The sequence below is a fragment of the Hemicordylus capensis genome, chromosome 6, assembly GCF_027244095.1.
Source record: "Hemicordylus capensis ecotype Gifberg chromosome 6, rHemCap1.1.pri, whole genome shotgun sequence".
Lineage (NCBI taxonomy): Eukaryota > Metazoa > Chordata > Lepidosauria > Squamata > Cordylidae > Hemicordylus > Hemicordylus capensis.
The window spans coordinates 48,100,567-48,113,345 of NC_069662.1; the positions used below are offsets into that span (position 1 = coordinate 48,100,567).

Consider the following 12,779-nt stretch of genomic DNA (forward strand, 5'->3'; position numbering starts at 1 on the left):
TTCTTCCAAAACACTGTCCTTAGTTGAGAGGAGCTGTGCCTTAGGGGGCTGGGCTGGGCTGGGCTGGGTTGAGCAAGCTCTTTCTACCACTGATCCCCATGGACCTTTCTTATAGATCAGGGCTGCTCAACTTCGGCCCTCCTGCAGATGTTGGCCTACAACTCCCATAATCCCTGGCCATTGGCCACTGTGGCTGGAGATTAGGGGAGCTGTAGTCAAAAAACAGGTGGGGGGGGGCAAAGTTGAGCAGGCCTGTCATAGATCAATCTTGTTCAAAATAGCTGCCATCCCCAAATCCCAGCCAAAGCATGTACTCGAGTCCCAGGTCAGGAGTCTTGGATTTGGACTGTACATCTGGGCTGAGTTTGCAAAAAGCGACAGCACTGAGGTGCGCTGTAATCCCAAGGCTACAGTCCTGTGCACACTGATATGGGGATAAGCCCAGACTTATTTTGAAAACTCTCTCAGTGAGTAAGGTCATACTTCTGAGTAAGTGTGTTTGGGGATCAGGCTGCAAACACACCTGTGTTTGAAGGGAGCTCTGTTGCAGATCTGTGTTTAGAGCTCCGCTAAAGAGTTGTACATAACCCTGTTTAATAGACCTGTTACACTATCAACACCTGTGTGGAGACTGAAATGATAGTCAAGATTCAACAAACATAATGGTGAAGCCTAAAATGGGTGGCCAGAATCTGCGTGAGTCTAAAAACCATATCCCAGAATCCTCTGCAATGCATGATGGTTCCTTGAGGGATAAGTTGAAGTGAAAAGGGTTCCCTGAAGACAGGAAGTTTGAACATTACTACCTTAGCATAACCTAGGATCATATATCTTTGTTATTATACTCTCATACTGTCTCCAGTGTTTTTTAACATCTTCATGAATTCACTGGGAGAGATCATCAGAAGGTTTGGTACAGGGTGTAATCAATATGCTGATGGCACTCAGATCTATTTCTCCATACCAATTTCATCAGGAAATGGCATAACCCCAATCCCCCCAAATGCCTGCCTGGAGGCGATAATGGGTTGGATGAGGGATAACAAACTGAAGTTGAATCCAGATAAGATGGAGGTACTGACTGTAGGGGATTGGAACCCAAGAGATGGTTTAGATGTGCCTGTTTTGGATGGGGTTACACTCCCCCTGAAAGATCAGGTATGTAGTCTGGGAATGCGCCTGGATTCCAAACTCTATGGTTTCTCAGGTTGAGGCAGTGGCCAGGAGTGCCTTTTATCAGCTTCGGCTGATATGCCAGCAATGTCCATTTCTAGAGGTAAATGATTTTAAAACAGTAGTACATATGCTGGTATCCTCTAGGTTTGACTACTATAATGCACTCTACGTTGGGCTGCCTTTGTACGTAGTCAGGAAACTACAATTGGTAAAGAATGTGGCAGCCAAATTAATCTCTGGGTCAACCCGAGGGACCATATACTGTAACACCGATTTTAAAATAATTGCACTGGCTGCCAATATTTTTCTGAATGAAATACAAAGTGCTGGTTATTACCTATAAAGCCTTTAATGGCTTGGGTCCAGAGTACTTAAGAGAGCGCCTTCTCTGTCATGATCCCTGTCGCCTATTAAGATCATTTGGAGAGGTCCAGTTATGGTTGCCACCAGCTCGTTCGGTGGCAACCCGTGACCGGGCCTTCTCTGTTGCATCCGCAGGGCTCTGGAATGCACTCCCTCTTGAAATAAGAGCATCTTCCTTGCTTGTTTTTAGGAAGAACCTCAAGACGTACCTCTTTTACCAGGCTTTTATCCGAAATTCTGAAATTGAAATGTTTTTATCTTTTGAGATTGTTTTTACTTGTTTTGTGAATTTTAACTGATTTATATTGTTTTATATTCACTATGTTTTCACTTTGTACACCACCTAGAAATGACTATGTCAGGTGGTATAGAAGTATGATTTATAAATAAAAACATACATACATTATTAAAACTGTGTTGGACACATTTAAGGGTGAAAGTATTAACTTTGCATGATGCTACTTAACAGCTTCTTTAGTGTGCTAGGCACACACAATGCAGGCCCGGTCCTCATGACTTAAAATCTGCAGTAGATCGGCAAACTGGGAGAGAGATCAGAGACAGATGAATAGGTAGGGGTGTTGAGAGAGGAATAAAAATGTTTGCACTGATGGGTGGATGGATTCCAGAACGTTTTACAGAAGAAGATGGTTTTAAGCAGGGACTTGAAGAGTAGAAAAGAACTGTTCCAGATTTTGCAAATGGTGCAGACTGGAGAGTGAATATGAGATAAAAGGAGCTTATGGGAGATGGGTTTTTGTGGGACAGAGCAAGAAGGGAGAACAAGGAGTGATAAAAGCTTTTCACATAATCTTGAAAGGACAATATTGCCATGAGCCTCACTCAAGAGCCAATAGCATTATATAAATGTAGTATGTTGGTTTTTTTCCTAATTACTTTTCTTCGTTTGTTATTAATTTTTGTCGTTATTTTGCAGGCCTGCTCAACATCCCACCCCCAAGCGGGTTTTGGATTATAACTCCCATGATCTCCAACCACAGTGGCCAATAGCCAAGGATTATGTGAGCTGCAGGCCAACATTTGTAGGAGGGCCAAAGTTGAGCAGCCCTGTAGCGTCATCAGTGTGTATTGTGTCTTAGAGAGTAACATAAGCAAAAGACAGGTCTTCGCCTCAAGGATACTACAGTCTAAATTTTGACATTGAGGAAACCACAGAGGCAGGAAAGGGAAAGACATGTTAATGGGAGATATATATCCACTATATATATAGTGGATATATGCAAATACAAGTACACAAACGTAAGCAATGTTTCAGTTTGGGATAAGGATTATGTTTGAGATAAGGTTGGACTACATGTTCTTTGGACCAACTTCAGCCCTTCTGATCCCCTCACAGAATTTTTCATTGATCGTATACAATGTTTAAATGCTTAAATTTTTCTTTGGTGGTGTCTTCCAGATTCACCAGCTGGCATGGACCTCAGCCATTGTCGGGAACAGCCAGAGCCTACAGGTACTACGTCACAATGCTTCTTTCCACTCCCTACCTTTAGAAGGGTTTAAAATGTCTATTTTTAAACAGAAATATGTTTTTAAATGTGTTACCTGATTTTTGCAGGTGAAGGGATTGTTGCTTGAGAAGAAGAGTGGGTGCTGGGGTGCTTAGGTATGACCAGGACTGGAAAAATCTTAGATGTATACTCCAACTTTGCAAGTATACCCACAAATATTACTAGGCCACCAATTCTTGCCCCCTGTCCCACTTTCCTGCCTGACTTCACCTATCTATATAAGTCACTTGTGGTACATTGAAAGGAAAAATCACTCCAACTTTTTTCAAGCTAAGAAAGTTTCTTTGGCTTGGTCACCTGGAGGTGATACATATTCAGCACAAGTGACTGTACTAGCAGCTTGTTCTAGAATGCCTAAATGCGAAGTTTATATCTCTCCAGTATTCTTTCACAACACAGGGCTGATTCCTAAGAATCTGGAAGACTTTAATAATTGGATGCTGCCGACAAGGCATTTTAATTATATTTTTAAAGCTACTGCTTTGGATTTGAAACTGGAAGACCAGGGTTCAAATTTCAACTTGGCTGTATAGAAGCTTGCCCGGATGGCCTTGGTCAAGTGTCTCTCAGCCTCAGTTTCTCTTGTCTGTAAAATGAGAATATTGAAACCGTGTTGAACTCAGAACCCTTTGCTGGTGGAATACGTAAATGAGTTAAAGGTCGTGAAACACATTAAAAAATGCTGCCTACGTGATTTAACATCATCATTTAAAAACATATATATTTCCAGAAGTTCAAGATGTTTCGAATGATGGCAATTCTAACACATCCCATGAAATGGAAAACGTTGACAACAGTGAAGACACGAAGGAATATCCTCTGACTAATGGAGGAGGGAGAGAAGGTAAAGTAGAAACTGTGTCATTAATAATTTTATAAAACAACAAACACTGTCTAAGGCTGCCACTTCTTTGATTAATGGAAACAACTAATTGATGGAAGACCTTCCACATGATTAAATACATGTCACAATTTTAGAAAAAGTAATCTCTCTCTCCTCTCTCTCTCTCTCTCCTTCCTTCCCTCCCCCTCCCCCCATATGGGCACCTGCTGTTTTGCTGTTTCCCTAACCCTTCAACCTTGCTTAGCTGACAGGATGCAGAAGGAGGAAAGGCAGGGAAGTTCAAAACTCTTGGGAAAGTTGACTTGGCAAGGGGAAAAGTCCTTTAATTGACCAGGGCCTGGTTTTCACATGTCTGGTGGGGAGGAGAAGGGAGGATGCTGAAGTGGTAGAATGGCTTGTATTGCTTCAGATTGTAGACAGCGGATTCCTGTTTGAATGTCCTTCCATGTATAAATGGTCACAACAATCCTCCCTACAAGTTGAAAACTAGCTTAGCCATTGCATTTTTTGCCTCAGGTACTAAACTGTCTCCAGTCAGCCCTAAAGCAAAAAACCTGGTTCTCACTAAACCTCTGACTTCTCTGTACCGCTTCAAGCTTCAGGAGGGGTCATATGACTGAATGCTTCTCCATACAGGAAAATTCTCTTCACATAGAAAAGTAGCGTATCAAGAAGAAAAGTTATAAACTAGAGTTCTCCCTGACATGCTAGTTTTCTATATGAGGGGCATTTTCCTGTATGGAAAAACATTTTGTCCTTGGAGTTCTCACCTATAGTTTGAAGTGGTACTATTAGATGAAGGTTTACCATCTCAGTGCAAACTAGCCCAGGGTTTCGGAATTGGAAATTTTTAGTTGAATTAAAAAACAGTGTTTTGGTAGATGCAGTGGTTCAAGTCCTGCATATGACATGCCGTACCCACTAAAACGCCTTCTTCTACACATAACTTAAAGGTACAGGAACCTTGTATATCTTTCCATCTGGTCATCGATCTTAGCATAGAACGTAGGGTGAACACGAGCTGCCATCTTTCATCACCTTCTTTTAGCCCAGTTTGTTTGCCGTTCTTAGTGCCAACAAACTCTTTTCTTGTGCCAATAGAAGTTGGTCTGGAAAAGATGACTTTATCTTTCTTGTATCAGTGGAGTTAACAGGACAGTAACTGTCTGCACCAAGAGAAGAGATAAGTGGTTAAGGAGATAATGGGGAAGGCCATGAACTTCCTCTTTATGCCCCCTGCTGCAGTAGATCTGAGTGACATCACTGTCTTTCAGAAACAAGGCTCAAACTAAAAAGCAACAAGTGCTGTTTTGTTTCACCGAAGATGGTTCCAAGAAGAATTGGGACCAATCTATGTCTTTATAAATAGGTTCTAACATGCATTTAGCAGTGCACAGAAGTGGACTATTTGCATGAACCGTATGAGGAGGGCACACATACAAAACTCCAGCTTCTGCTTTGCCATCTTTTCAAAGGCTTTGCCATAACTGAACTCACCTGGATCATAGAACAACTGTTGTGGTGTGTCCCATATTCAGACTTGTGTTCCTGGCTACCATTGCAAGTCTGCCCCCCCACCCCATCTAAGTCTGCCTTGACATTGCCTTAGGAACAAATGGGGAAGAGCCCCCAAGGTACAGAGAAGGCCATTTGTTGCCCAGTTCATTTTAAGTATTGTAATTTTGAGATGGTGTGGAAGACCGTCTGGTCTCTCCTTGAAAGAACTGAATGAAGAATTGCCCCTGAAGACGAGTGACAATACTCAAGATGTGTTGGGTAACAATTATCTTCTCTGCAGCTTCTGGTCTCTTCCTCTTTTGTCCTTGCCTTTGGTACTTTCCTTTCTTCTCATCTGTAGCTTGGCTTGCTGATTGCTGTTTCAAGGAAGACTGCATGGTTTTAGGGAGAGAGGTTACAATGTTTTCAGTGTTCAGACTTTTCTAGATTATTGTGGGTTATGTGTACCAAATTTCTGTTTTCTGTTTGTTGTGGGAAGGAATATGTTAAACATTTTGAAAGCCCCTTCAGTGAGTAAATGAGCATCTTCTATGAAAGGATAACAGTGTAAACTGTTGCATGTGTGTGTGAGCTTTTTCTAGTTGGCTGAGCTGCTGTGAGGTTATGGCATGGTTTGTACAAAAACATTTCTTTCAGAGGGAATGTTGAAAATGGGAACCTAGAAATGAAGAGGGGGAAATGAGGCAAAAGGGAAATTGAGTGGGAAGATATTAGTGCAGCTCTAGGTTTTTGTGAACCCCAAGCAAGAACTGCATAGAAGTAGTAGATCTGTTCCTTCCCTTACAAGACCACACCACTCACTTCTCAAGCACAGAGAATCATGCCAAGGTATCATGCCAAGACTTGGCTTGATGGGACTTTCAAACACCTATGGCCACTCATGTGGGGGCTTCACACACACACACACACACACACACACACACACACACACACACGGCTTTGAAAGAAAGGATGGTTTGGGATCACATAGAGCTCCAGTCCAGACTCATAGCAGCAAGTAGATCAGGATGTGGGGTGCAGAAAAACAACACCAGACCTAGGAGTTGTGCACTGTGGTAGAAACTAGAAAGAGATACAAGAGAAGTGAGGAAAGCCAAATTTCATATATCGCCTCAGAGTAAGCAAAACTCTGGCAGCAGGTCTTTTAAAAAAATCTCTTTAGTTAGAGGCTTGTCAGTGTTACAAGTTTGTTTGCTACCCTAGATTTTGTGTGTGCAAGACAGGAAAAGGTGTACAATTGAAACATCCATGCTTTGGTGTTTTATTTAAGCTAATTGATGTGCTGTTGTTTTCTAAGAGTGTAAAAGAGGGGCGGACAAAAGGCTGGAGCAAGGTGGGAAAATCTGCCAGAAGCTCTCTCAGGTGCTATGTTGAGGTTCCAGCTGCTATCGCCTTAGAAGCCGTGTGGCTGTGCTTGTAAAGGAAGTGCCGTGTTTTTTTTAATCAGAATAGTACATCTCTTGCATCGTCCTGCTAGTGGGACAAAGTTGTGGGGGAGTGGGGCTTATCTAGCAACCTCAGCAGTGCTTTTCTGCAGAGGTTCGCTTAAGAGAGGATTTCATGAAGGATTCAAAAAACACAAAAAGGCTTTGGAACTTGAGCTGTGTGTGCTAGCACTGCCTTCCTTAGATTGTGGTTGCAGATCTTAAACTCATAGCCAGGGCTCTGTATTCTCCATTTTGCTTTGTTTCATTTAAGTTTTGAACCAAGGAAACCAAAATTCTGTGCCATTAGAAGTTGTAAGTAATTATTGTTTGTTTCTACAGTACTACAGCAGATATGTCCCTGTCTCCAAGGAGTTTACAATCTCAATTTTTGTTGTCAAGGGAGATCAGGGGTGTAGCTATAACTGAGCGGATGGGTTCAAAGAACCCGGGGCCCCCAGCTTCTGAGAGGGGCCCCCAGCTCCACCCTTCCCTATTTTCTTTATGATCTCCCTCACTTTGAGGGGCTGCTGGGAAGAGGGGCAAACACGAGCCCCATCTCCCCTAGCTACACCCCTGGGGGAGATAATAAAGGGGAGAAGTGGGAGAGGCAACATTGCAATGAATTTAATTTTTTTACTCTACCTTTGCCTCTCTGTGTGTATGTACTATGTAGATTAAATCTGGGACCTTATACAATGCAAAACATGTCATCCTATGAAACTGCCTTATACTGGCCCATCTAGCCAAATGCTGTCTACCCTGACTGGCATTGGTTTTCCAGATGTCTCATGCAGAGGTCTTTCCCAGCCCTGTGACTTGAAATCCCTTCAACTGGAGATGCTGGGGACTGAACTTGGAACCTTATGAAGCAAAGCATGTGCTTCATAGAGCTATGGTCTCTCATGTATGCCTACCACTTCCTGTAGTAGAGTTCCTTAGTCCCTTTGTATAGAACAATAGTTCCTAGGGTTCCTTGTTCAAGAGCAGTGACAGTTTAAAACAGTTGTACAGTGCTTTTCAAACTACATTTCAGGGCTCCTTGTAAGCTGATCAGGGGTTCTTCAAGGACAAACTCAGTAACAGTGGACAAATTTTGCTAAGAGACAGCTGCCGTCTTTGGATGCATTCTGGGATATTTGCATACTTCTCTTGATGCAATAATTCCCAACGGACCTGGAGAGGAGAGCACTCCACATGAACTTTGGGGAACTCTATAACATGCAGGGGAACATCAGCAGGCATGTTAATGCAAAAAAAGTTTCCTGAAAGTAGAAAACAGTATTTAGTCACATTCTCTGAGACCTGAATTCAGGTACCTCCAGACCTTCCACAATGAAGACTCTTGAATTCTTTTCCCAAATACTTTACCCTGATCTGGTTTGTTTGTTTTTATTATTATGTTACCTGAAGTGTGTGTGTGTTGCAGGTAGGGGAACTAATTAGCAATATGCATTCATGCTTGATAGGGAATTTGGAAAGTTCTGTTGCTGTTCTTAGTATGTGAAATTTCCACCAGGTGCTCACTGGGTGTTTGGGTTCATTGAGGCATCACCCTAGAAATGAATTATTTAAATAAAAGAAGAAAAGCCCTAAAGTAACCCTCACCGCTCCTCATCAGTATATCAGTAAACTGGAAGCACACCCCTTTGGGAAAAGTTGAGGCAGCTCAAGCAAGAGTGTGGCCTAAATTTCACCCTACCATGGCAGCGTTGGAACTGGTTGCCTGTAATTTATTTCCATGTTGCCCCAGTGAATGACATGGTTCTGTATGGGGTGAATGACATGGTTCTGACAAATTGGTGTTTGTATGGAGTATATAGGAAGAAGCCATGGGGAAGTGGCTCCTTTGGTGCTGTGGCAATGTGTGATCTGGACCTGAGAGCCTGGCTAAACACACTACATTTCTCATGTAAAAAGTAGCAACTTGTAAGCCAAGGCTATGAGCATTTAGAATTCTAAAGGCCCAGGCTCCCTAAGGCAGAAAAAGCTGGAGGGAGTTATGAAGCCATTGGCTGCTTTTCTCCATTGTTTATCTTATCTCTTCTTAAGTGGCTAATTTCCCCTAGGGGTTAGGATGGAAAGGGAAAATTGGGACAATTAGATGCTAAAAAGAGATAAATAAAGCAGAAAAAAGCAACTCATGGGAAATTGTGTCCAGCAGTTCTATGGTCCTTTTCTACCTTTCTGGGGGTTAATATTATTCTCAATAGTCTGAGCCTGCTTATGTTTACAATCTAATCCAGTGATCCCCAACCCTTGAGGGGTAGCATACCCATGCTGAGACCTCAGACAATTGCAAGTGCCCCCAACAACAAAAAAGTCTTTGAGCAATGATGTTTCACCTCAGCAGTTAAGCAACAGGCAAAATAGAAGCCTGGAGCAGATAGCAGCTGGCCTATAGGGAACTACAAGGTCTCCCAAGGAAAGCCCTCAAGTACCCCCCAAGGGCACACAAGCCCCTATTTGGGAATCCCTGGTGTAATGTAAAGCTAGAGCAAGCTAAAAATAGCAAACTAACTGAGCGAAGAGGCACCTTTTAAAAGTTGTGATTCTCTTTATTTAGCACAATCGGTGAGAAGAGCTTCTTCTGGGTCTGTGGGGAAAGCGGGCCCTGGGCAACCCTGGGCAGCAAGCATGCGGGACATCCTGGGGAAAAAACCCGAGCCCGCAGCCTCCGGGTTGGGGATCTACCCATGTGTCGTCGTGTGCTGTGGCGACACATGAGCAACCAAATGAAGTTAATGGAGCGCTTGCTCTGTTAACCTCATTTAAGGAGAGGGGGAATTAAGCAGGCTAGCCGCCTTGGGAACACCAGGCTCGCCTGTGAGCCCAGTGGTTCCCACGATCCCTGGAAAGCAGGCTAAACTTTCCAGAGATTGTGAGAAGAGCTTCTTTCTCTGTAGAGAGACCTGGGTCAAGAGTTATATTAATAAGGGCTAGAGATCTCTAAGAAATAATTTCAGCCTAAAGTTCTCAGGATTCTTTCTGGGAAGCCATGAGAGTATAAACCAACTGTAAGTATGTAGTGTTGATATATGCACTTAATGAGATGATGTCGTCCATTGAGATTTCTCTCTCTATGCCACTGCCATCCACTCCTCCTGTAAGTTTGTGACATGATGGGTAGGACTGCCAACTTCTGATTTCAAAACATTTGGCTCTCTGGATAATGTCAGGGTGGTACCTTGTTAGGTAGGCAGGCTGTTACAAGAACTGTACAGGAGCGACTGGTTAGGTGCTCCAGCTATGCTTAAAAAAAATTAATTTAATTAATTTGTATACTGCCTGACTCCAAAGGCTTTAGGCTGTTTGGGGCTAAAGTGGGGAAACTAACTCAAATTAGAGTACAGTTCTGACACAGCATGAATTTAAGCAAGTCTGGTGTACTGGAAAGAATGAGGAGATGTACTTATAGTTAGGAAACTGCCATATACTGAGTCAGACCATAGGTCTATCTAGCTCAGTAATGTCTTCACAGACTGGCAGTGGCTTCTCCAAGGTTGCAGGCAGGAATCTCTCTCAGCCCTATCTTGGAGAAGCCAGGGAGGGAACTTGAAACCTTCTGCTCTTCCCAGAGCGGCTTCATCCCCTGAGGGGAATATCTTGCAGTGTTCACACATCAAGTCTCCCATTCATATGCAACCAGGGCAGACCCTGCTTAGCTATGGGGACAAGTCATGCTTGCTACCACAAGAACAGCTCTCCCTCTTAGTTCCAAAGCTTTATTTAGGGGGGAAATGGAGACTTACAGAAGGCAAAAGAGTTTGGTTAAAAAGGTCAATAATTTGGCTAGTGTTTCTAAAAAGAGAGTCTACTTAGAAGTTTCTAATACAGAAAAGTGCCTGGAGAGCAGGAAGGGAAGCAAAGAAAGAGGCAAGGAAACTTGGAGAGAGAGAGAGAGAGAGAGAGAGAGAGAGAGAAATGGGCTGGAGATGTTAGTATTATCTATCTTTCCCAGGTGCATTCTCTTCATGACGGTTGGGCCAGGTGCCTCCTCAGGGGTAGAGCGGGCTGCAGTGGGGATGAGAGGCAAGGGGTAGCAGCCGCAGCTCGCAGTGTGAGAGTCCGTAGGATGGTAGGATCCAAACAGGATTTGGGTCCTCTACAGCTCTGAACCATGTGGCTTGTGTAGAGGAGTTATACTTGAAAACATACCCTGAGGCAGTTTGTGATTCAGTCAGGTGGGTCATCCCTCCCTGTAGGGCAGGGTGACTCTTGCAAAACAATAGTAGTCATTGCTAGATGGACTGAGTCAGTGCAAATACGTCCTTTTGGACAAAGGCGAGTGTGTAGGCTATATAAACGTTCAAGCTTATGGTGAGAATAACTCTATGTTTGCCTGCCTTCTCGGACAAAGACATTCCATTTGCAAAAGTGCAAATAGTGTTGTTTACTACAAGTGACTCCTCCCTTATCTTTACCTGCCACTTCATTAAACCTAACAAGAAGGGAGATGGGTGCACTTGCTCATCCTGCTGAGCATTCCAAGTGGTATATTTTGGGGAGTATCTCACCTATGACAATTTCCTTTTGATGGGTCTACTAAGGCTTACCTCCATAAAGGAGGGACCAGCCATGTCTTTTTGCGGTTTGTTGACTCTTTAACCTGGAGGCATGCAGCCAAACTCTGCCTTCACCAACAACCCATCCATGCCAAGATGGTTGAGCAGCACGAGGTGAAAAGTTCACTGAAGCTACTCAGCCTGCGAGTTAAAAGATAGAGAGGGGTGCTCTTCTGTGTGACCCCAAAATACTGCTTCTGGCAAGAAGCTGCAGACATTTGATCCCCTGCCTGATTGTCAGCATTGCCTGGCCTGTGCTTTCATTGAAGCACTAGCGACAAACATATGCCTTGGATTATGTGATTAGAAATGGTGATGGCTGCCTCTGTGTGCTTCCTATGAAAACTGTGCCATTATAATGCTGGTGATTTGATGGCATATTATGCAAGAATTCAAGCATTTGTAGTAACCTAAGAATGGAGCAGAGAAACCCTAACAAACTGAAATGCTCTTTGTTGCATGATCACTGCAACAGCATACATATACACATGTAGCATATGTGTACATATATACTGCACACACATATTTTGTACACACAAGCAAGCAAATGTGTGTGGTGGGGGGACAGGGCTGCGGGGCATGCCCTTTAGGTTCTAGCTTTGACATCAAGCATTCCGACAACTAATGAAAAACTGGGCTGGTTGGTAATCCCAGTGGTGAAGGTCAGCAGTTGCACATGGTGAGCTGTACCCCTGACCAGCTTCCTATGAAGCTACTTGTAATTTAAATCCACCCAGACTTTACCATAAAGCAGTCACTTCAGACAGCAAATTCCAGAGGAATCCCATTTTCTTGCCTCCAGTGTAATGTCATAGAGATGGTTCACACATGCATACTCATCCCTTGATTTTGACAAAATCAAACAATGGTTAGCATGTGTAATGAGTCGCTTCAGACCTCACACCACACAGGATTGAATATTGTCCAATGTCACTGAAACATACTGCTTTTCAGTGGAACCAGTCCACGCATTCAGCTTCAAGTCATCAAGACCTGATTCATATATGTATATCAACTTACTACTGCAGCTGCATACATTATCTGATGCCATTTAAAGAAGAGGTGATATGAGAACTTTCATATCTGCGATGGAGCACAGATAGTAGCCAGTCATGATGTTTTGATGTTGCAGTCATGAAGTACTAAAATGAAGCTTGATACAGAGTTCTCAAACTGAAAAACTTCCTATCTATAAGGAAGATAGATAGGGGGTCATTATGATTAGCCATAGTAAAGGTATTATGAGATTATAACTTTCAGTTTTAGAAAACTGAAATCACTGGTTCTAGACAGGTTCTAGACTACACAAAAAACGCAAGTAGTTGAGCAGGTCTGTTAGAAACTGCTCAACTACTTA

At 43.1% G+C, this 12,779-nt stretch overlaps 1 protein-coding gene across 4 annotated transcripts in view; it reads left to right on the forward strand.

Annotated features, from left to right (window-relative positions):
• Positions 1 to 12,779, forward strand: part of IKZF3 (IKAROS family zinc finger 3) — an 86,743-nt gene that overhangs the window by 16,690 nt on the left and 57,274 nt on the right. For all 4 annotated transcript variants that reach the window (XM_053262955.1, XM_053262954.1, XM_053262956.1 and 1 more), the window contains 2 exons: positions 2,960 to 3,013; positions 3,802 to 3,915. In XM_053262955.1, coding sequence (XP_053118930.1) covers positions 2,960 to 3,013; positions 3,802 to 3,915 — 168 coding nt within the window. The remainder of the gene's footprint in view (positions 1 to 2,959; positions 3,014 to 3,801; positions 3,916 to 12,779) is intronic.